Source organism: Castor canadensis, chromosome 15, assembly GCF_047511655.1.
Source record: "Castor canadensis chromosome 15, mCasCan1.hap1v2, whole genome shotgun sequence".
NCBI lineage: Eukaryota > Metazoa > Chordata > Mammalia > Rodentia > Castoridae > Castor > Castor canadensis.
The window spans coordinates 77352646-77378722 of NC_133400.1; the positions used below are offsets into that span (position 1 = coordinate 77352646).

Genomic DNA, 26077 nt, shown 5'->3' on the forward strand with positions numbered 1-26077 from the left:
ATTCTCCCTCCCCACACTCTAGGAATAGTTTCAGCAGGTCTCATTTTTCCAATTACTTACATGTGTGCACAATACTTCTACTATATTTACCCTCCAACCCCCTTTCCTTATATTCTCCTTCCTTCCACTAGTGTCCTGCCACCTGCCCCAGACAGGACTTGTTTTGCCTTCCTGTTCTCTGTTTTTGTAGAAAAAATGGCATTTTTATTTGTTTAAGATAGCTATACAGGGTGTTCCATTGTGAAATTTCCATGCATATGTATATTATAACCACAATTGGTTCATTTTCTCTATTTTTCTCCTTTCTACCTTAGTCCCCTTCTTATGGTGATTTCAACACATTTAAACATTCTATACTAATTCTTATATAAGAAGTATGTCAACCATATTCACCTTCTTAGTTTGCTTCTTTTATCCTCCCTCTCTTGTATGTGACCTTCCCTTAGTGTAATTTATTTTTCATAATATTGCTTGTATTTGTATTGGGTCTATATTCAATATATACATGAAAGAAAAAATCAAGGCTTTGGTTTTTTGAGTGCCATGAAGTTCTTGAACATCACATAAAATATGCACAAAACAAGTGTTACACAATGTTCACAAATAGATGGGTTTGTTTTGGGGGGCCATCTTTTGACCAATTGTGCACTGGTCACAGAAGGTGGCCAGTTGTATGCTTATTGACTGCCATTGACTGACTTGTTGACTGTTGACTGATTTGAGTTGTGACTCAAGAGGTAGAGCAGAAGCCCTGAAATCAAATCCCAGTCCCACCAAATTAAGAAAAAGTTATTGAATAAATATAGCTATAAAGTCAAATGAAAGTTAAAGAAAAGTTATGTCAGGAACAAGTAACTACTACAAAAAATGATAAAACTTAGCAATACTTTGTTAAATAACAGAAACAGATTCAGGACATCATGTATACAAATGTGTGAGGTAACATGTTAAGAGTAAATAAATGCTTGCTTTGTCATTACTATCAGCACTGTTTCCTTCCTTATAAGATGATAGCTGGTAAATTTAGGTTCACTGAATTCATCATAGACTTCTCTACATGTTTTATTTAAAATACCCTTCCTTCTTTATCCACATTCATCTTGTCTTTCAAGATTCAGTTTAACTTTTTCTCATTTTTCTAAATACTTTAAGTCCCATAAATATTTTAATAGTTTTTGCATTCCTAGAATATTAGTTTGTCTATATAATTGTGATTTCGTGCCTGTACATTAATTCTTTCACTGATTTAAAAATGCATCTAGTCTCTACTGTATTCCAGAGATAGGACAGTGAACCAGGCAAGTACCATCTTTGTGTCTTGAAAGCTTATTGAAGAATAGAATTTTCAGCATAGTCTACACAGGCAGTGTAGTAAGGCCTGGAGAAAAAAATTCAATAGCGTAGGAACACATGGCCACTTTATTGAGCAGTGTGAAACTCAGAGAGGTTCCAGGACCAGGAATACATCATAGGAAGTGATAAATGACCTTTTCAGAAAGAGGACAGCTTCAGAAAGAAGACCATTAAGTACTGAAGAACATTCAAGTTCTAACAGCAGAGCTCCTATAGTTTCTGACAGAAAGGCTCGGTGCCATATGTCTGATTTTTTGTTTGTTTTTTGTTTTGTTTTGTTTTTTGGGGTTTTTTTGCAAACATGTCAGTCCACCCTAAACTCACAAATTTCTTGATAAGAGCAGAAGTCACTATGTACATGTTTGAATGTCTGAGTAGAAAGAGCAAAGGTGGAAAAGTTGGGATTGAACTAGAAACTCAGTACTTAGAGAAGGAAGTTAAATTAAAACAATAGTTTAAAGAGCCAAGTCTAAATTAGAGCTAGTATATCCCAAGCTTCCCAGGTTTTCTTCACTTATATCTTTCACATACTCTAGAGTGGGGAAGGACAACAGCCCTTACCAAAAGCCTTATTGGTCTAATTCATAGATTATTAGAAAATATCCCTGATACTTCAGAAGATGTGGAGAGATATATTCCTCTAGGAAATGTAAATTTATGTCTGAATATCTTCATTGTTAACAAATAGGTTTTAAACAGTTGTTCTAATTAGAACTCTTCTAAGAGTCATTTTCATTTCACTCAGGAGACTACCTGCTCTCGGTCTATTGAATATGTATTCTGTTTCTACTAAATTTTACAATAAATTTCACTATTAAAAAATCTTCCAGGAGTACAAATAGCATAATTTTGTTTATTCATCCCTTAGAATGATAAGATTACAATGTATTTGCTATTTAAATTGCTTATTTTGGTAATACATATCAAGATGAATCATAGGGTTTTTCTTCCTACTCCAATTCTATGACCTATATTTGGTAAAAACACATTGCCAGTATTGTAACAACATCTAAGTCAGGGATGTGAACTGGTTACAATAACCAGCTCAATGATCAGAAAATCTAATCTATTTTGGTTGAAGAATGTGTTCCAAACTCCATAGAAAATGAATAAAGTAGGCATTAAAATTTAATTGAGAACACACAAATTTCACAGCTACTGTCATGTGCTAAAAAGGATTATAATTTTCAGGTGATGTTCCACAAAACTGGAAAAAGAAGAAAGGAATGTTCTATTATGATAATTTTTTACATATTCAAAATACAAATATTAACAGTAAAGAATCAAAATTGGAATTAACTGTTTCTCAGAGCAGTACACAGAGCAGTTCTGTATATGACAGTTCACCTATGTATTTTCTGTGAATGAATGAGCAGTAACCAGGGGAAAGCTCTGGTAAATTATATCTTAAGCCAGGTAAGCTACAATATTACTCTTCTTCTCTTACCTTGGATGTTATAATAGATAAAAAATCAATGGCTATGACTGCTATGACATGTGAAGAGTCATTCCTAATCTCGGGTGACAAATCTTTCAGTATATTAATCCACTAGCAGCAGTTTGGAAGTTGCTGACTCCACTTGGCTGCAGGCCTGCTGTGTGGTCATCTGAAATGGCTCTTTGCTGTGGCAGTGCTTCAGTCTACATATGCTGTCTGCTCTACCCTTGGCTTGGATGCATGTTATCTTTACTGGCTTTATGTGTTTCACTTTTTGGGAGCTGAGTTGCTTTTTCATGCAAAAAACAACTCTTACTCAGAGAAGCCTCATAGGTTTGTTGTTGTTATTTTATTTTTAATTGACACAAGATATTGCATATATAATATAGAGCAATGTGATGTTTTTATCATATATTACATCACAGAAAAATCAAGGTATTTAGCACACTTACCACCTCCAAAATTGATCACTGCCGTGGGTGAGAACATTTAGATTCCTTTATTCTAGTTATTTTGAAATATACAGCACAACATTGCTAACTATAGTGACTCCACTGTGTAGTACAGCATTAGAACTTAACTTACTTCTACTGTTTACATGCGATTTTTGTATCCATTGACCTTTCACTTCTCTTCCTTTCTTCTTCTTGAGCCCTGGAAACTACTTATAAATATAGGTAAACTCTGAACATTAATATAGATATCTTTGCAAAATTAAAAATTCTCCAGGCTCACTATATAGAGACTATTATATTTTAAGAAGTTATAAACATGGATGAGAGAAATATATCTTCATTTTTACTAACTTCAACTAAAATTTGCTCCTTTTTTAAATCTGTAAATTCAAGTAAGAAAGCATAGGTATGAGTAGTACTTGTGACTGTCTCAGTAATAGTTCATTACAAATACTTCAATATTATGGTATTGTGACTATCTCAGAAACATCATTTAAGCTCATTTCTCTGCAATAATGGTAGTTACTTCATCTCCCATTAGATGTTATTATGGTACTAATAAAGTCACAAACCAATTTTAGAGATAAATTTCTAAAAATAAATCAATAATTGGTACTAAGTTAGTTTGTTCTTAATTCACTCTTGTTATCAACATTAACATGCAGCTATTTAATATGACTTTAACATTTTTTATTATATTAGATATGATAAAGAGTGATTTAGAGTCTTGTTACTACATGAAAAGTCAGAAAACAAATGAATACTCTCCTCACAAAGAAATGATAAACTTTTTAGATGATGGATAACCCAAATTTCCTGAGTTGCTCATCACAGTATGTGCACATGTACTAAAATATCACAGTGTATCCAATAAATAAATGTAATTATTATCTGTCAATTAAAATTAACTTAAAAACAAACAAAACTACTGAAGTCAATGAATACAAAGTACCCACCTCTCCTCTCACACGTGTGAAGAAGACTTGTGGATGGAAATGTCTAATTTGTACTATTTCAGAACCCCTGAAAAACTTTGATGAACAGGGATATCTGTGCCCTGCTAGGGACTGGGATGTTTCTAATGGTGGAAATTCAGTGCAGTGGTGAATATCATGGATATTGGAGTTAGAATTGGCTTGAAACTTTTCCAGGAATGGGGGGAAGAGGGAGGATAAAAGAGAATGATGGAAGGGGTGATTTTAACTATGATATCTAATAATACCTTTTGTAAATGTCACAGTGTACCTCCAGTACAACAATAATATGATAATAAAAATAAATAAAATTCTGATTATACAACTGTCAATTGATGGAACCTTGGTTTCAATTTCATGGTTTGTAAAATTAGGGAAAAATTTTCTCCTTTGCAAGTTTATTTTGAAGATTAAATTAGTATTGGCAAAAGACTTAGAATATTGTATGGATAAAATGAATTGGTGAATAAACGTGTGCTGGTCACAAGAGTAGTGTTCCCAGTGGAGAGGGAAAGAAGAAAATCAGTGGCAACAATCATGACGATATGATCCCTAAGCACTAACCATGATTTTCTTGTGAAGTAAAACCTTTTGGGATGAATTAAAGTGAAGTGTTAGCACATAGCAGAAATCACATCTTGAGAACACACTTCTGTGACACTGGCTGTTTCAGAGACCTACATGGTAGTAATTAGAGGTACTGAGCAAAGTGAAGGACATGGGACAAGAATTGGAAAGAAAAATGTCACCTAATGTTTGCCTAAGGCAAACATTGCTATGTTCCCCAAGATAATTTTATTTTATATAAACCAGGACTTTGTGATCTCATTGCAACTAATTTATACTATGTGTATATTGATATCAAGCCTAGATTTAGCTTAGGATGCAAACACCAACTTTTCTCTATCAATTTGATTAAGTTCATAGTACCCTATAGTCAAAACTACATGGGTTGAATTGTTATGATAAAGAAACAATTCTGAATATAGGAAAACAATTCCATTTACAGTAGCCTCAAAAAAAATCAAATACCTAGGAATAAACTTAGCAAAGGATGTAAATGACCTCTACAAGGAAACTACAAACCACTGAAGAAAGAGATTGAAGAAGACAACAGAAGATGGAAAGATCTCCCATGTTCATGGATCAGCAGAATCAACATAGTAAAAATGGCTATACTACCAAAAGCAATCTACATGTTCAATGCAATCCCCATCAAAATCCCAATAACATTCATCACAGAGGTTGAAAAATCTACCATAAAGTTATTTGGAAACACAAAAGACCACAAATAGCCAAGGCAACAGTGAGCAAAAAGAGCAATGCTGGTGGTATAACAATACCTGACCTCAGACTACACTACAGAGATACAGCAATAAAAACAGCATGGTACTGGCACAAAAACAGATATGAAGGCAAGTGGAACAGAATAGAGGACCCACCTTATTTTTTTATAAAGGTGCCAAAAACATACATGGAGAAACAACAGCCTCTTCAACAAATGTTGCTGGGAACAGTAGTTATCTGCCTTCAGAAAACTGAAACTAGATCCATGCCTGTTACCCTGTACTGGTCTCAACTCAGAGTGGATTAAGGACCTTAATATAAGACTTGAAACCTTGCAGTTAGTACTCAAAAGAGCAGGGAATACCCTGGAAACAACAGGTGTAGGCAAGGACTTCCTCAGTAGAACTCCAGCAGCCCAGCAACTAAGAGAAAGAATGGACAAATGGAACTACATGAAATTAAAAAGCTTCTTCACAACAAAACAAATGGTCTCTAAACTGAAGAGACCATCTATAGAGTAAGAGAAAATATCTGCTAGCTATACATCAGAAAAAGGACTGATAACCAGAATACACAAGAAGCTCAAAAAACTAAAGTCCCTCAAAATTAATGAACCAATAAAGAAATGGGCAACTGAACTAAACAGAACTTTTTCAAAGGAAGAAGTCCAAATGGCTAAAAAAACATGAAAAAATGCTCACCATCCCTGGCCATAAAGGAAATGCAAATCAACCACACTAGATTCCACCTCACTCCTGTTAGAATAGCTAGCATCAAGAACACCACCAACAACAAATGTTGGCGACAATGTGAGGGGAAAAAAAGAACCCTCACACACTGCTGGTGGGAATGCAAGCTAGTACAACCACTATGGAAAACAATATGGAGGTTTCTTAATAAACTAAACATATATCTGCCATATGATCCAGCAATACCACTCCTAGGGATATACCTGAAAGAATGCAACTTAAGTTATTACAAAGGCACCTGGACACTCATGTTTATTACACCACTATTCACAATAGCCAACCTATGGAAATAGCCAAGATGCCCCACTACCAAAAAATGGATTAAGAAAGTGTAATATTTATACACAATGGAATTTTACTCAGCCACAAAGAAGAATGAAATTTTGTCATTCACAAGTAAATGGATAGAACTGGAGAACATCATCTTGAATGAAGTTAACCAAGCTTAGAAGGACAAAAATTGCATTTTCGCTCTCATATGCAGATTATAAAACTAAAACAAATGCAGTAGTTAGTTGTACATCTTCTCAGTTTAGGGTGGTGGTGAGATTATGTTCCTACAAGGAGTAGTTTGGGATTATGAGGCATGAAGAGTATTTACCTTTAGCTCACTTGAAACTGTGTCCAACGAATGCTCATTGTTTACTAGATAAAAAATTAGGATAAATCCAGAAAGACCAAAGTCTTCTAAATCAGCAAATGATGCTGGCTTTTTTCTTGATAACTTGACATTGTCTACAGCCTATTAAAGATCTCTACAGTCATCCCTCGGTATCAGTGGGATATTGGTTCCAGGACCTTGAAGGATACCAAATTCATAGGTGCTCAAGTATCTTACACAAATTGGCAAGGCATTTGCATATAACCTACATACATCCTCCATATAATTTAAATAATCTCTAGAGTTCTTAAAATATCCAATATAGTATAAATTTCCTGTAAATGGTTTTTATACTGTATTGTCTAGGGAATAATGACAAAAATGTCTGTACATATTTAGATGCAATTTCTTTTTGAATGTTTTTTATCCATGGTTGATGTATCCCACTGTTATGCAGGACTGAGTGTATTTCCACCTTGAATTGGAAATCATTAGATAGATTTTCCAGAAATTCAAGTAAAAGAATACTAAATTAGAAGTCAGAAAAACTGAATCCATATCCTGATTTTTTAAAAAATGTGAACGGAGACAAGAAGTATAGCATTTCATACTTATTTCCTTCATCTGTGAAATGAAGAGCCTAAGTTAAATTTATTTTGAAGGACCCACTAACTCTAAAATTCTCTGTACCACTAAGCAAGATAAAGCAATGAACTAATTTAATTATGGTCTTTCAGCATAGCTAGGTTGCTCTATCAGGAGAGCTCTCTTGAAATGCATTATTTTTCTCCTCTTCTGATTTGAATATATTATGTGCTCTATCATGACTACATAATGGATAGTCCTGAATGTCTTCAATTAAATATATTTAAATTCCCTAACGCATGCAGTCATCTTGATTAAAATATCAACAGTTTATTACAGATGGAGTATTTCCAAAAGAGGATAATGCTCTTCAGATAGCAGGTGTTCTTGCATTTTATTCCAATGGCTAGTTGAAAAGATGTAAAGGTCTTTTGTTTCTAGCTGAGGCTAGATAGATTATAAAAATGCATTGTGAAACACAAAAAGCAAATTAAAAATTCCTCCAAAATTCTTTTTAGCGTATTCACATGAACATGTTACTTATCCTTAATTAAACCCACCTGAAAATATGTAGGTAGAAAAATAAATAAAATACAGTTTTTAATGAAGTTCACTTTTATGTCACAGAATCCTTACTCTATTCCTGAATATTGTTTGAATTTTTATTTTAAACCTTTGATAGTCTGAAAAGCAATTCATTTAAGTTTAATGAGAAACTTAATACTGAATGTAAATGAGCTAAAAGGTATATAAAAGAAAGAAAAGTTGTAGAAAATGAGTATACTATTTTAAAAATGAATTATTAGAAAATTTAGAAAAAGGCAGTCTACTTACTTTAGATTATTAATAAACATTCTCCATTGAAAGATGCCAAGCTGATGACACAGTTTGTGAATCCTAATTTCAGAATTCCTGAGTTGACATCATAGCTCATGCCCTTTTGACCTTCAGCTTGCTACTTCGTTCTTATGGGCCTTACTCCACTCACCCATCAAATGAAGGCAGGGGATAACAGAGCTTGTCACTGCCTCTCATGGAGTCACCACTTCTCTGTAGTCAACTCTGACACCATTAAAACTAACTCTACCTTTAAAAATTCTTGTCACCCTTAAAAATGTTTAACAACCTTGTTTTAAAGATTTCTTCCATTTATAACTAAAGCAAAAGCAAAGGAAAGAAAAAATAATGTCAGTCTCTCAAAAAACTATTTTATTTGACAGTACTAGGGCTTTGAACTCAGGGCCTCAAGCTTGCCAGGCAAGCATTATAACTCTTGTCCTTCATCCCTTTTTGCTTTGTTATTTTTCAGAAGAAGACTCATGCTTTTTGAATGAGCCAGCCTCAGGTTGTGATCTTCCTGCCTACCCTTTACTCCCATGTAGCTGGGATTGCAGGTATGCTCCCAACCTATCTGGCTTGCTCTTTTAGATAGGGTGTTACTAACTCTTTTGCCTAGGTGGTGCTCAAAAATGATCTTCCTAGCTCCACTTCCTAAGTAGCTGTGATTATAGGCATAAGCCACCAAACCTAGTTATCAATAAACTATTTTTTTCATCACCTTGTTAGTCACCTATTACCTTGATGTAATAAACTAATATCTCATTGTTCAATTGTAACTCTTTCACAAAAAGTAACATTCATGTGACTGATAGCAAGAAATAAAAAATACAAAATATTCAATATATAAAATGGTAATGCTTTTTACTGTATGTTCTATAAGACAATAGACTTGCTTTGTTAGAATTTTATTGAATAAGAAGCTTAAGAATCACAGATCTCCATTCCAAGAGTGGTTTTCCATGCACTAAATATAGACTTCAGTTAAATACAAATTCCATTTCATTATTAAAGTCAGTGTGGAGCTCTTGGGTGTGATGTTGGGGGAGTGAAATCATGAGTTTTGAATGTAACCATAGTGAGATTCCAATTCCCATTATATCACTAATGAACCACAGGGTAGTTGGGTAAGATTCATTTACCTTTTTAGTAAAATGAGACTAACCCTGTTTAACTCAGATGGTTGTGTCAGGAGTGCATGAAACAATACAGGTGTTGATATTCAACAAATGGTAACTACTAATATGTGTCATTGTTGCTGTAATCTGTATTCACTACTAGCACATATAAATATTGTACTATTATTGCTGAATGATTGCATGGCTTTCTGTCTGAGTGTATGGCTATATTTAAGATTTAGATTACCATTTCTTCGGCTCAGAATTGTAATTTAATTTAGGACATTACTTGTAATTGTTAGTTGTAACTAACTGTAATTTAGGATATTAGTATCCCATATGTACTGCATCACAGCCATTCCTCCCTTAACAACATCCCCTGAGAATGCACCCTTTCCTTTTTGCTTGATCCAGAATCCCTTTCTCTGAAGATCAGAAAGGGACATTTGAAAACCAAAACTTCTTGCTTTGCTCGCAAGAGTTTACAATATCTTTGCTGAAATAGAATAAATATCAACAACTACAAAAACCAATAAGTAAATAAATAGTCCATTAGCAGGAATCATTTCAGAGCTGTGAAGGACACTCTGAAGAAGAATCATCGTGGAAGGCAAAAGCTGTCAAGGAAGGTTTTTCAAAGGCTAAATATTCCAGATTGTGTTGAACTTCGTGTGGGGGAAACACAGAAGGGGACCTTCCTGAGCATCAGCAGGGGAGATTGAGCCAGAAGAGATGTGCACAAAAACCGGGAACATTTTTAAAAGATAAGGAGTAAAAAAAGGAAAGGCAGAATCCCCTCCTCTGTTAGGTTTGCCATCTGGCTTGGATGCTTGCAAACTCACAAGCAAGGCAAAATCAAGCATGGTTTCATGTGGAGAAAAGCCTAAGAAGTGCTTTGTAATAATGAAACAATTGCCCAGAAATTCATGAATATAAACTTAATACATATTATGAAAGAATTCTCTTCTTCACCATCCTCTTGACGTAGGATATACTTTGTATTTATGTATTCGTTTATTTGCAGTGATGAAGATCAAAACTAGAGCCTGATGCATGATAGACAAGCTTTCTATTCCTGAGCTACACTCTCAGCTCTAAGAATAAACACATAGTTTTTAAATAAAAATGTTTCTATTTTTTGTTTTTGGTTTTGTATAGTAAGAAGACAGGTCTTTAAAAATGCTGTTAAATTTCCATAGGAATGTCTTGAAAAAAAAAGATGATTATCTTGAAACATTTTAACTTTATGTTTTATTACAATATAAATTTTGTTCCTATAATGTAAGAGAGTTGAAATGTAAGTGTCAGTGAAGCCAAATAACAAAAGCAAATCCCACAGAGCAAATCCCAATCCCTCACATGGTACACACCATAGAGTCAAGTATCACATTTGAAAGACTACTAGGTAAATACTCCTGTGAGAACCTTCAACTTCATTTTCTATAAGTTTCCATCCATAAACATAAAAATAAATCACTGTGGTTATTTTCTGCCTGAATCTTACTGGGCTGATTTTTCTGCATCATTATAGAAGAGTACTAAGTTATAAAGTTGATTCAGATTTCCAATAAAACATGAACTATACAGCCGTGAGCTATTCAGATATATCAGCTCCTTGGCATTCATGTCAGGTATTATCCATCAGTGCTGGGATTCTTCAGCGAAGCTCATGTGTGATAAAACAGCAGTAGCTGCCACAGCATCTTTTAAAACAAGCTTTCTTGGAATTCTAACTAGATTCTTAAAATTAACACACACACACACACACACACACACGCCCCTCCTTTTATGTTGCTGCTTTAAATTGCTAAAGAGTAAAGGTATTTGAACCAGTTCTCATTAATATTAATATTTACTGTGTTATTTTGTTCCCCAAACACTGCCACTTTGTTATACTAAATTAAAGCTCTGATGGAAACATCTAATTAATCCTTGGTAAGAAAAATGCATTAGTGTGTCACAGTTAATAAGCAGTTCAATGTAATCGCACCTTGATCATTCTCCTAAGCAGTTCAGTCCTGTGTGAGGTGTGCTTAGAGTCAAAATGTCTATTATTAGTATCCTAAATGAATTCTCCTATAGGAGAAAAATGGATAGTTGCTCTCCATTCAAATGTACAAGTAATCTATTTCTATTATTTTAAAAGATAGGAAACAACTTAACTATAAAGAATTAGACATAATCACAAAGCAAGACATTCAACTTCAACCTGGTTCCATGCCTAAGTTTAGAAACCCATAGAGCATTTGGCCACAGAGCCTCCCTGTGGGAAGAAATAAGGCTTCCTTCCTCTAGCCAAGTCAAAAGATCTAGGCTCTGTCCTCACAAAGCTCAAAGACACCTTGAGCCAAGATCCTACCTTAATGAGAACATGAATGGACCCTGTGGCTTTTGCAGATATGAAATACCAGAAGCTCATGGTGCAGGCGGCACTGGACTCTTGCCACGTGGCGCTCTTGAAGTGTGCTTTGTCACCTTGAAGGCCCACTGGAGTAGACTCCAGATACATGAAGTATCCTAGGAACAAGAATGGGATTCAGATAGGACCGAAATTACACTGAGGAGATTAGTTTAGCTTTTCCATCTTACTTACATTTCATATGATCTGAGCTGTCAAAGGCATTTTCATTTGAAACAGAGAATAAATCTAACAGCATTGTCTCTAGCTCACTGACACAACAATTTCCAACTGTCTGTGCTTTTAGCAGTGCTCCACAGTATGCAGATGAACTGATCTGACAGGACACTTGAGTCAACAAAGTAGTAATAGAAATCATTTAATGGACTCCTTAAATGATCTGCTTATTGTAAAACAATACCAAGATGCCTCATGAAATCAAAATAAAGGAATATGATGTGGTTTCAGAAATTCAGTTGCCTATGGAATATGTAAATGAAATACTAAAATTTCTAACATGCTACATGAGAGGAAATCTTTGAGCTTTATTCTTGGGTATCAAAATTTCCAAAACATATTATTATGTAGAACTGAGTGCTTGAATAGGATTTAGGTCTTCCATTTCATGTCTTGGTGAATCTAGCTAAGCTTTGTTTTTTATACTCTTGCAGAATTTCAAACTATTTCCCTATTTTGTGCAGTCCAGAAGTTCAAGTTCCATTCTTTATCCTGCTAATGTCCTTTGCTCCTTGAGCAATGACTCTGAGACTTCAGTTATTCACTACAAAAACAATTCATATCCAACACTCTTAACATATTGTAGTCTTATGTTACATTTCCACAGCATCTCAACAGGTTTCAAATTCCTCTTCCTTCATACATATCACCTCATGTGACTTCCACAACCCCTAATAGGCATACAGGGCAAATTTTATTATCTCCATTTGATAAATGAGGAATTTGAGAATCTGAAAAGTTAAGTGACTTGATAGTGAATAAATGACTCTCAAAACTCAGGGCTATTGATTACAAGTATTTTCCACCTAGGAAAGGCATCTGAGGGCAGCATGCATTATTAACTGTAATTATTAAATAATGATTAATATTTAATTTTAACTAGTCACTGTTATAGATTGAATTGCATCCCCCCTCAAAAAAGAAAAAAAGCTGAAATCCTTAACTCCCAGTCTTTATGGATATGCTCTTATTTGGAAATAGGATCTTTGCTGAAGATATAATGAAAATAAGGTCATTAAGATGAACCCTAATCCAACATGATTGTGTCCTCATAAAGGGAGAAATTTTGACAGAGAAATAGATATGACAATGTGAACTTCAAGGAGAATCACCATTTCCAAACTAGGAATATTTGAGGATTCCAGGGCCTAAGGGAGAGCCATGGAAGACATGGCTTTCCCTCCCAGTCCTCAGAAGAAACCAACCCTGTTAAGGTGTTCATTTTGGATTTCCAACTTCCAGAACAATGAGCCAAAAAGAGCCAATAAATGTCTATTGTTTAAGCTGCACAATCTGTGACACTTTGTTACAGCTGCCTTAAGAAATGAGCACACTCATTAAATGTTTGATTGACTAGAATTGTCCCTATAGTGGTTTCTCCAGTTGCTGCTGGGGGAGACAAGGAGGTGTACCTTGCGAATATGATTAGGACAATGGTAACAAACTGATCACCTACCATTTTCATTCCCAAGTGTGTGGTCTTTGGGAGGTCTTTGGCTTTGATTAGAGCCAGTTCCCCAAACCCAATCAAAGTTTTCAGCCTGGGAGTTTTGCCAGCCACACCAGCCGTTTTCAAATGTACAGGAGCTACCACATTCATTTTCATCGGTATCATCTCCACAGTCATCTACAAAATTACAGCTTTGCTCTGGCCTATAGCATTTGCCATTCTGACATTCCTGGTAGCCACGTGGGCAGAAACCTAGAAAAAAAACAAAACCATAAAAAGAGAATGAAGTAATGTTCCACAAATGCTTAGTGAGGTCAAAAGGCAATACAAGTGTATTAATAATAATATAGAGGAAACATAGTATTCTTAATCATTTGAGGTGACTAATCCCTACCTCTCTCTTCTAATCTGCTCTAGAATTCTGGCCTATAGATCACTCACAGGATAATTAATAAAGGAAAAAGAATATATGTAACTTTATTGATTTAGGAAAGTACCCCAAGACTCCCAACGCTTCATTTAAGGATATAAATTATATCTGAGAGTCAAAGGCTTTCCATTTTTCACCCTGAAACAAAATCTTTAAGTTAGTAGGAGTTCATTCTTTATGGAGTATTTGAAAGTAAATTTGAGCATTCATTCCTTCAAATATTTATCTGAAGATACACACATATGATCCTTCCTTTGAAGCGGAGTCTTCCATGTATAAGTAACAAACAACTTTCCAACATATTTTTCTCCCAAAATGCATATTTTTCTGTCAGTCTTTTGGCATTTTAAAGCCAATTTTCTTGCAAAGCAATGTCAGTGTTGCTTTGTTCACACAACGTAAGAGAAACAGCAATGCTTTTGAAGACCTGAGTTTGAACTCTTATAGGTATTTATTAGTTATGTGACTTGGCTCATACTAGCACTTGGTAAGTTTCATTTTCTCTGTGTAAAAAGAGAGAAAGAGGGAGGTTATGGGAACTTTCAGAGTCAAATACTAAGAAGTTAAACCAATTTAAAGAGACTACTATATATATATGCCACCAGTGCCTAGAACAGCACCTGGGACTTTAGCAGGTAATCATAAATATTAGTCAAATAAATGAGTGAGTGACATAAACTGCTTTGGAAATGATAAAGCAGTTCAATATGCACTTTCTAGGCATAATTATAATTATGTCACTTCAATATGGCAAGAATAACCATGACAAGTAACAGTATTTCAGCAGGAAAAATTCTTCAGAACTCCAACTTGGAATATTAGCATCACATTTGATCTTTGGTATTATAGAATTGGAAAATGTCTTCCCTCCTGTTTCCCCAGCTTTCAGGGCAAGGATCTGATAGCACACTCCTGGGTTTATTTCTAGGGTGGTATCCCATAACACTGAAGGGAAGTTGACTGTTGATGGAGGGGCCAATGGATCAGAGGCAATGAGAGAAGGTTCAAGGATTTATTGTAATATGCTCTGGAAACTCCTGTTGATAAAACCTCTGTTATAGTTTGTGTCTTAAATGTTCACTGAAGGTGAATGTTTAGGAGGCTTGGTCCCCAGGAAGGTGATATTGGGAGGTTATGGGAACTTTCAGAGTCAGGGCTTAGTGGAAGGTCTCTAAGTCATTGAAAGCATGTCCTTAAAATGGATTGTGGAATCCTGGTCCCTTCCTATTTCTCTGTCTTTTGCTTCCTGGTCAAAAGTGAATGGTTTTACTCCACCATATACTCCCACCATGACTAAAAGCAACTGATCATGAATTGAAACCTCCAAAACTGTGAACCAGAATAGCCCTTTTCTTTTTATACATTGATTATCTCAAATAATTGTTATAGTGACAAAGAGCTGACTGACACTACCTCCTACAAAACTATTGTGATCTGGATCAGTCTCAAATTTTAGACAAATGATGATGGATGGAATGCTGCACAGAAACTGGTATTCTAAAAGCTACTGGCTATTTTATGCACTGCACTTTTTCTGCACTGCTTATAAGTTGCCTAGGTAAATGCCCTTTGCTCTTGCAAACCTTAGAAAATGGATTTGAAGTATACATTCTGCCTCCAGCAAAACTTTCTTGCCTAGGTTAATTGCTAACATTTTCCTTCCATGCAGTGTGGTATTAAGCTATTCTCATTTAGATCCCTGGTTCATTTTAGAAGATTGGGGATAAAAAAAAAACCTTTAATGTTTCAAGTACAGAACTTGCCTCAGAATCAATCATTAAAGTATTTCCAAGCTACACAAAAAGAGAGACCATTTGCATTAGCTTTCTCATTTATGTAGATGAGAAACAGGACTGTAGATGTTAAATGATTTGTGGATTTTTTTTAAAAACAGAGATGTGATTTAGACACAGGTCTCTTGTCTCTGAATTATTTTGTAAATCCATTGGCTAAAAAGAATAATAATGGTATTAACTCAACTATCTCAGGACACACCACCACAAAGAACCAGTAAAGGTGGGATTGGTAACCAAATGCATTATTTCTCAAGAAGTTGTTGAGAACCTGAGAAATTACTAGATTATTTCATTTTATACAAGTTGGCATTTGTATTGATTCTGTCAATTCCAATTTGTTTGAAGAGATTAAAGAAAGCTGGTTCTTAGGATACTTTTCTCCAAAATGAGTAAGTCAAGCCACAACCTAAATATAGAAGAAAATATCAAAATATAGAAAAAAATAACTTGGACATGTTTCTAAACAAAAACACATCACAAATTTTGATTTATTACACAAATTAATATAGCTAACATTTAAAGATAATAATAAAGTTTTTCTCTTTTAAAACATCATTTTATGGTAATTTAAGTATTACATAAGACTAAACTTCAGGGGGGAGAAATGAACCAAGCCTTGTATGCACATACGAATAATAAAAGAAAAAAAATAAAATAAAATAAAATAATTTTGTGCATGAAGCCAAAAAAAAAAAAAAGACTAAACTTGAACACAATCTCTATCACTGCTCTCGTATACTCTTTCCATAAAATAACACACAATAATAATTTGTTTTGGGTAAATGTCAAGACAAATTATCAACTAATATTATTTATCTATTTGTATATCATTGTCTCTTGTTTTGTCCAAAAACATCAAAAGACAAAAAAACCCCAAAACCATAAGCTACTAAAGAGCAGGGCCATTACCCTTAAATAAGTCTGATACTAACACTTATGAAATTGTGCAGTTTTGATTTTTATAAAAAAAGCACATATTCATAACATGCTCATATATATTTTTTTCTTAAATTAGTTAGTGACTACCTTGGTGGGAAAATTTTTTTTATTTTGTTCTGTTTTGTTTTGCCTTTTTTTTTGGCAGTACTGGGGCTTGAACTCAGGGCCTCATACTAATTAGGCAAGCACTCGACCAATTGAGTCATGCCTCTATACCTGTTGTGCAAGACAACAAATGATTAAAGTTGAGAACCTTCAACAAATATCTTATAGCTTAGCAAATATCTGAAGATTAGCATGCCTCATCTAAACTGAATATTTTCCTACAAACTTATCAATGGACAGTCTTCTCTATGTCTGTCAGTGACAACTCGGTGCTTCTAGTTACTCAGGAAAAAATCTTTTAATGAATGCCATGTTGCAATGAAGCATCTTTCTGATGTTTGATTTGCCTGCTGAAAGCCCTTACAGTTCACCATACTGTCTGGAAAGGTGTTTGAAAGCCCAGAAGCTCCTCATTTAGGTGGGAATTTCAAGCAATCTTAAGCTCACACCTGTGTGCAGGACCCCTCCATCTGTACCCCCAGGCTCCATAAAACCCCAAGCCAGTCCCCTTTCCTATTCTTCCAAGTTATTTTGGGCCATATTTGAAAGTCATTCTGTTGTCTCGGAAAGTCCCATTATGTGAGTATTAAAATGTTTCAAGTTCTCTTGGTGTGTATACAGCGTAAGCAATCTCAAATTACACCAAATTTGGATAGAAGTCCATCTGATATCTGTAGATGATCACAAAACTATAGGAGCTGTAATTATCATACCACAACTTTTAATCTCATAAATCACATAAAAATCTCCTTGCAAACTTTGTCAATTGCCAATTCTACATTAGAACACATTACATTAGACCTCCTATTACTATTTTCATGAAAGCTACTATTGTTTTGTGTGATATTGTTGACATGCTTTTCTGCCTGATCTTTGTGTCTCTATCCTTACCCCCAAAGCCCAACAAAGTACACTGCCATGATCTTTCAGTTTCACTTGAATGTCACATCTGCCTCAAACTCTACAGTATTTACATACTATTCGCCATTATGGGGAAGAATGCCTTGGCAAAATGACTATTTAAGTCCAAAGAAAAGACAGCTCAAAATGAGATAGATTTTTGTATGCATGTCATGTATGCAAGAATTTTTAAATTCTCAAAAAAAAACCACAATGACATTATGATGAAAAGTTTAAAGAGATGGTTTTTAGACAACTGGTCAATGAGAGATAAATTTGAACATCGAAATAAGTAATGAGAAATTTTTTGCTCCTTGGTATGAGGAAATAAGAAAGTATGAAATTACCCTTCAGATATAGGAAACTAGAACCCCAGGCAAAATATATTAAACAATTGTTTTCAAACATTGAACAACAGGAAGCACAAAACTGTAACCCCTTAGATAAATGACAAAAAAAATACCCAGATGTCTGCTTATAGGCACTTTCCAGGATGAAGGTCTAAAAGAGAGAGCCAAGGAGAAAACAGAGATATCAGCTAGTGAAGGAGACAGAGGCTAGAAGTGCTGGAATCTGCAAGACAGGGTAGTGAAGACAAAGGATGTATATAGAGAAAGATATCTAGAGATTCACTTATCTTTAGTTGAATTCCACTTTGCATATGTATAAAAATAATCCATAGAAAGAAAAGACAATAACTTCTATAAAAGCAATAACTAGGAGCTGTAAGCTGAAAAATTTCTGGGGTTCTCAGAGAGCCATGCATGTTTGTGTATCTACAAGCCAAAGTAGAGTTCTCAATAAATACACAAGGCATTCTAGAGTAGAAACTCTAGAAAGGATATACTTTAGTAGGAGGGCAAAATAACTCTAAAAAGAAGTATACTTTAGACTACATATAGGCAAATTAAACCCCAAGTCCAAATCCACGCTACCATCTCAGTAAATAAAATTATACTGAGACTTAGCCATACCCATTTGTTTGTTTAATAGAGGAAGACAAACTTTAGACTACATTTACAGTGTTGAACACTGGCAACTAAGACTATATGGCCAGTAAAATAAAAAAGTTCACTCTTAATCTTTATAGAAAAAAATTTTGTGAATTCTGTTCTAACACCTGCCCTTAAAAAGCTTAAAATTAGCTTCAGACAGACAAAACAGAACTGTAAACTAATTAACAATCTTATTGGACAAAGTTGATCATTTTTAAAAGGAATATACAACACTTCAGAACTCAACAGCATGGAATTCACAGCCTCTGAAGAAGTAGAAAGATGTGATCTATAACCAGGAAGAAAATAACTCATTAGAAGCAAATACAGATGTGACAGGTTGCTATGGGATGGGGAAGTCGGGAGAGGTTGGTTAAAGGATGTAACATTTTAGACAAGAGGAATAATTTCAAGAAATTTATTGTACATCATGGTGAGTATAGCTAAAATAATATATTATATTCTTGAATATCACTGAAAGTAGATTACAAGGGGTCTCTGTATGAAAACTAATCATATGTATGTGGGATGTTAACTAATCATATGTTAACTAGTTCAAGTAAGCCATTCCAGAACATACACATATTTTAAAACACCATGCCATACACAATAAGTACATACAACCTGAGAAGCTAAAAATTAAAGAAAACAGGATAGAAAATACAGGTATGCTAGAGGTGATTAAATTATCAAAGAGTTAATGCAGCTGTTATAAACAGGTACAATGTATGCATTTATAATTCTATAAAAAGCTACTGGTACTAAGTTTAGCAAAATACTATATATCATTAATATACAAAATAAATTACATTTTTATTTGCTTCCAATAAATGAGAATCTCAAAATTTAAGAACCAAAAATTATGAAATACTAGGTATACATTTAACAAAATGCATTCAAGTCCTTTGCAATAGAAACTAGAAAAGACTTATATAAAACATAGATCCCCCAAATATAAAGAGATTAAATACCAGGTTTACAAATCAAAGAACTCAATATTGTTAAAATTCAATTCCCCTTAAATGAATCTATAATTTCCATATAATCCAGTCAAACTTTCAAGATGTATTTATAGAAATCAACAAAATAATTTTAAACCATACATGGAAGTGAAGAGCTCTTAGGTCCGCTACAAATTATCAGGGCATTTTATAAAGCTACAATAATTTAAGACATTGTGGTATTGACTCATGGAAAGATGGGTAGATCAGTGGATCAGGATAGATAGTTCAGAAATAGCTTCATATGCTTCCGATCAACTGATTTTCAACAAAGACATCAAGGAAGCATGCAGTCTTGTCACCGAAATATATAAACCAATTATAATTATTAGGAGAAATCAACAAACATAAATTCAGGGACAGTCTACAAACTGAAAGGCTGTTTTCTTCCAAAGATGTCAATGTCAAAAAAGACAATGAAAGCCTGAGCAAGAAATCTAAAGATACATTAAAAACTAAATAGTTGTATATTGGTATCTATGTGTGTCCTGAATAGCAAATCTGTGAAATCTCAAGTTCCTTATATAAAATGATGTACTATTTGCATCAATTCTGCACACATTCTCCTATATCCTTTAAATAATCTCTACATTACTTATGACATCTAATACAATGTACATGCTATGAAATAAGCTGTTTATATTTTATTGTTTAAGGAATAATGGCAAGAAAGAAACGTCTATACATCTTGACTACAGATGCAACCATTATAAGCCTAAGTATGTAGCAAAACTCATCAACAACATAACTTTATTTTCAAATGCTTTTGATCCAGTTAGTTGAATGTAAGGATTTAGAATCTGTGGACATGAAGGGTCAATTTTATAGACCAACATTCTTGATTAGATCCTGAATGAGGTTTAAAAAAATCACATGAAGAATATTTTATACAATTGCTGAAATGTGAAGCTGTCTATATGTTATATAATAATGTCTCAATGTTATATTATTGATCTGATAATTATCACCTAAGAATGTCCTTTATCTTGGGAAACAGATTGAGTTATTTAGAGTAAATGGGAATGGTGATGTCTTTAATTAATGTTGGAATAATTCAGAAAAATTCCAATTTTATATAGAAATCAAATGGGCAAAATAATCATCTGTGAATCTGTGTAAAATATGTAACAGTTTCATCATAGGTCTTGCACCATTTCAATGAATTTTAAACTATTTCATCTTTTTCAATTTGAAAAATGTAAAATTTTAAATGTCAAAAAAATGAGAAAAAGCTCTCCAACGGCATCCCATCTCACTTAGTAAAGTCCTTAAAGTAATTCAGAGGTACTATACAATATCTCCCATTTTCTTTCTTAAAATTGCTCTCTGGCCAAAAGCTTCCAGATATATCTGTAGCAGCAAATCCACCCAAGCTGGGTTTATTACTTGAGACAGCAATGGAGAAGACCCACCCCAGGGAACTGTGGAGTACTTCTGTAAGAGCATGTTAGAAATAACTTACTCCAGGAGTGGTGCTTTGTTTGGACTATTTCAAAAGGGCTTCAAGGATATGGAGTTTTTCTATGATTGGGTATGAGGAAGGAGGCTAAAGGCGCATCTAACAAAGGCAAAACTAGAGTAGGTCACAATTATAATTGGTTAGAAGCAGCTTCAATGGTGCAGTCTGTGATCAGAAGACTTCCAAATTTTTTGTGTCTCGTATGAAAGAATCCATAGCAAAACACATGGGTGTAAATAGAGTTTATTAACAGTTGGGGAAGGGAAATACTAAAGGGAGCATGATGGACCTAGGTAGAGGCCAGAAGCACAAAAAGCTTGCCTCTCTTCTCCAGGTGCTTTTAAAACTTATGCTGATCTATGGGAAGAACCAGGTGATTCCCATCCAATAATCAATGAGTAGGGAAAGGCATAAGCATTTCCCAGACCAGGTGAGGGTGGTCTGAGACTCCCTGAGCCAGGGCCTGGGCAATCTACACATACATCTGCAATTAAATAGAAAGCCCAAAAGAGAGGAATGTTTAATCTGAAATATAATATTAGGTCATATACTTTCCATGAATATAGTTCTGGAACATCCTCTATCTGTAGCCTGCCTCACAAGGAAGTGGAGTTTTTCTCTGAGTTGGATATGAGGAAGCAGGGCATCTGAAGTCTTATTCAACAAAGGCAAAACTAGACTAGGCCACAGTTGTAAGTGGCTAGAAGCAGATTTCCCTCATACAGATAAAGAAAGCTAGATGTCTGGTCATCCTTTTGGCTGAAAAAACATTCATGTTTGATCTGTGTTCAGACAAACTTACAAGGTGATCTTGTTTTGATCTTGACCCATCAGGGTTCCAAAGTGGCTTTGTTTGATCCAGATGCCCTGGAAAACCATTCATGTTCAACAGAACATAAAGGACTAGCTGTGTGTGTCAAGCCAGTTTAAACAACTCCAAGGCCTTCCTGATTGTACCAGGCCAGGTCAAGGATTAATTTTTCTTTTTACTTTGCAATTTTACTTATGTGGCAAGGGATTTAGATACAGCCTTGTAGGTAACATGAGAATAGAAAATAAAGCCAATTAGTACTTCTTGATATCTTCTGAAAGAAGGCCAGTCACTGTAGATCAGTTCATTGCTTTGAGATATTCTGAGACATTTTAAAAGTCTTTATATTTGTGACTTTTAAAATTCTCTTCTTTTTTTAGAAATTTGCTGTAAACTTAAAATTATGAGGAACTATGGGGCTTATTCGCCATTAGCAAAGAATATTATAATGGAAGGAATGGTGGCATCTGCTTTAATGCTAGCAGTAGCCTTAGGGAACAGACAAAATGAAAAAACAAAGGAAGAAGAATTGTAATTGGCATTTTAAAATGGAAAACATGGAAAGAAAGCAAGGAAGAAAAGAAAGGTTTGAGCTTCATACTAGAAGCACCTGCTTCCACGTGCCTTGCAATTAGAATATGGCTGGGGCTTTGGTTCAGGAAACAGAAGGTTTCTGTGTTCATGTGTTTCTGGGCAATGTTCTCTAGCCCTAAGCTCATCTCTCAACCAGAAAAAATTTGAAAGTTCATCTAAGTACTGTCCCCACAGCCTCCTCCTTCTTCATTCCAAAGAAAATCAATCCAAATATTCACAGAACACTTTCTAGGACCTTGATCAACATGACAAAACTTATGATGACAAAGTCACCATATTCATTTTAGAAAAATGGTGTATTCTACCATTTTAATAGATATCCACTTTTTAAATACCTAACATTTAAGAACTCTATATATGGTATGCTAACATAAATTTAATTCTTATTAAAATTGGAAGAACACTGAAACAAGAAATCCAACAAATATTCCTTGTGAGTCTAACCTGGGGAAATTTCTGATACCTTGGTGGTAAAAAACTTGTGCATACTGTTTTTGGCTTATTTTATTTATAAATCTAAGGTAAGAAGGTTAATCATTAAAATTATTTTTAAAGTTTTAAACTGAACTACCAAGGGTGGCAGGAAGATAGTCCTGCTGTCAAGAAATGTGAAATGTAATAATCTCTCATGGTGTTTCATTGTACCTGACAGAAGCTTAGCGTATTTAAGGAGAATTGCTTTTGCTTTAGGTATCACAAATGGAGTGGCTGCTATGAGAGAGTTGGAGCTAGAAGTATGAGCTGAGAATAAAGCTAAAGACCAAAATCACTTTAGCAAAATTATATTTTGTGCTTTTACTGAATCAAATTTTTCAATTTTCCCTTTTGTGGTTTTCAGCAATCTAATATAACACAAAATTCTCCCATATTTTATGTAATGCTGTTTGGTTTCATGGTACTTGAATTTTTTTTTAAACTTTTGATGCACCTGAAATTTACATTGGCCTTCAGAATAAAAAATGCTAAGATGTCTTAAAATAAGAAATAAAAGATACAAAGGAGAGAATGAGGAGCACACACACACACACACACACACACACACCTTATAGACACACACTACAATGTTTATTGTTTATTGAAAGTTACTGGAAAAATGCATAAGAAGTCATAATTTCTCTGGGAGCAGGAACAGAAGAATAGAAGTCAGTAGAACAACTTTTTCATCAATGACCCTTTCTGGTATATGTATTAATTAAACATTTGCTTTATTTAAAAAGTAACAACACAAGGTTAGACTGGTGGCCTGGCAATGTCAGGGGCTCATCCCAAGACAAAGAAAGAATGGAGAGAAAATTATAGTTGAGGAACTGGCTGAGACTCTTCTGATAATCATCAGTCTGGAACAGGTGACAAGAATGTTTATGGTTTTCTGGACACCATGATTTATGAGAAGTGAAGATCGAACATGCTACTGTAGATAGCTGTGGAGGAAGTAGTGAAATTAAGACAGAACAAATTTTCAGTTTAGAGGAGGAGAAGTAAAAAATGGCAGCTCTCTGAAAATAATCTAGAATCTATACTAAACTGATAGCAGAATACCAGTATCAAAAGGTAGAATAAATGGGGAAGGTGAATAGTGATAAAAGAGAATTAAGAAAACCTTAATAGTTTCCTTGTTCCATGCTTCTTCCTCATTTCCTATATGTAATTGATCACTCACACCTTCCCATTTTACTTCCTAAATATCTCCGAAATCATCTGCTTCTCTCTAGGGACTTCAAGACATTTTTTCTGTCCTCAAATAATAAAATAGCTTCCTAATTGGTTGTTCTGTGTCTCTTCTTGTCCTCCTGCTGTTCCAGTCCTTTGTCACCATGGTGATGGTGTCCAAATTAAAATTAGATCACCACTATGCATAAAGTCTTTCAGGGTTTCTTCTCTAGATACAAAGAAGTAAAAATCAACTTCCTTAACATGACATAGAATCAACTCAACTCAAGATTCTATCTCAAAAATAACCAATGTAAAAAAAGGTTGGCAGAGCAGCTCAAGTGGTAGATGCTTTGTTTAAATCCTAGTACTGTCAAAGGGGAAAAAAAGAACAAGTGAATGAATGAGCTCCATAAAACCAGAGAGAGAGCACATACCGTGAATGAGTGAGTGAGAGCACTGTTGGAGATGGTTGACTGGAAGGTGAGTTGATTTGGGTTGTTGGATGAGGATGACAGAAATATGTACCAAGATTGAAGGCTAGACAGAGAGGTGATCAGCTATGACCACTTACTATAATAAAATTGACAAACATTAGGGTTTCTTCCTTTTGTTTTGACTATTGGGGTGTCAACATAGCAATAATAGCAACTATTCAGTTTGATCAAATGTACATTCCTAATACTTTAAGCAAAGATCTTCCTATTATGTCTACAGAGAGAATTCTACAGTCACAATTCCAGTTTAATAATGCCATTGCATAATTTGACTCTATAATGAAGCAATTTCAACTTATAACCCTTGCTGACCCCATTAAAATAAATTCTATGTAAAGATATAGTGGCAATTATCTAATATAAAGTGAAAAATAAGAGAAAACAGAGCATTTATGCTAAATTCTATTAGTAGGAAGCCAAATATATCTATATTATTTGTATGCATGAACACCACTGCCATTTGTACAATATATTGTAGTTTTAAATTAATGTAGATGAACTATCTTTGAATTTACTTCAGCTCAGGTATTTATGACATTGTTCGCATGATTCATAGTTAGTAGTGCAAAGTACTTATAACAAGGTTAGAGTATGGACTTCCTTTCCTTTAAATGTTTATCTAAGGATGGTAAAGTTGGTATTAGCATTTTTGCGTGCATATATGTTTATATGCACAACATATATTCATATATGCCATCATGTATATACCTGTGAAGTTATTACACACATCTATGTGCATATGAATAAAATATATAACTAAAAGAAACAGGAAAAAAACTCCAAAAACTAAAAGCAACAGGAGAGCAATTTTAAAGTTTATAGTAAAATTAATCATTATCACAACTATTTATTAATCACCTCTTCACTAGGTGCTTATGAATATTACCTCTGATCCTCATAATCACTGTAAGAAATGTAGGTTACCTTCATTTTCAAATGTGGAAATTAAGGATAAGAAAGCTAAAGTAAAAATTCCAAAATTATAATATCTACTATGTGACTACCTTCAAAGTTCCTAACTTTATTAATAATCATTTATCAAACAATTATAAAACAAAATAATAGCAGAGCAGCAAAAATCTTTTGAATGTTTATTCTGCCTGGCTGTGTGGTAATGTTTACTGTGAATTATGTCATGTAATCTTCAAAATCACCCTACGAGGTAGATACAACTGAAATGCCTCATATATTGTTCTAAGACTGGACAGTTGACCTTGTGTGATCAAATAGTTAATCAGACAAACTCACTCCAATCCAAAATGCTCCAGAAAAAGGTTAAAAGCCTACTCTCATATTTCCATTTGAGCAGTGAAATTGAAGACACATTCATTGCCCCTCTTTCTATTGCTATGCATTTTGACGATTCTCAGAATAATAATGAGAAGAATATGATAGTTCTACTGCTTTTGGAGTGGGGA

The 26077-nt window shown here is 34.3% G+C and overlaps 1 protein-coding gene across 1 annotated transcript in view; it reads right to left on the reverse strand.

Annotated features, from left to right (window-relative positions):
• The window catches only part of Malrd1 (MAM and LDL receptor class A domain containing 1), a 598455-nt gene that overhangs the window by 250784 nt on the left and 321594 nt on the right, over positions 1–26077 (reverse strand). Inside the window, exons 27-28 of the mRNA XM_074056557.1 lie at positions 13489–13734; positions 11757–11914 (exon numbers count right to left, since the gene is read on the reverse strand). Coding sequence (XP_073912658.1) covers positions 11757–11914; positions 13489–13734 — 404 coding nt within the window. The remainder of the gene's footprint in view (positions 1–11756; positions 11915–13488; positions 13735–26077) is intronic.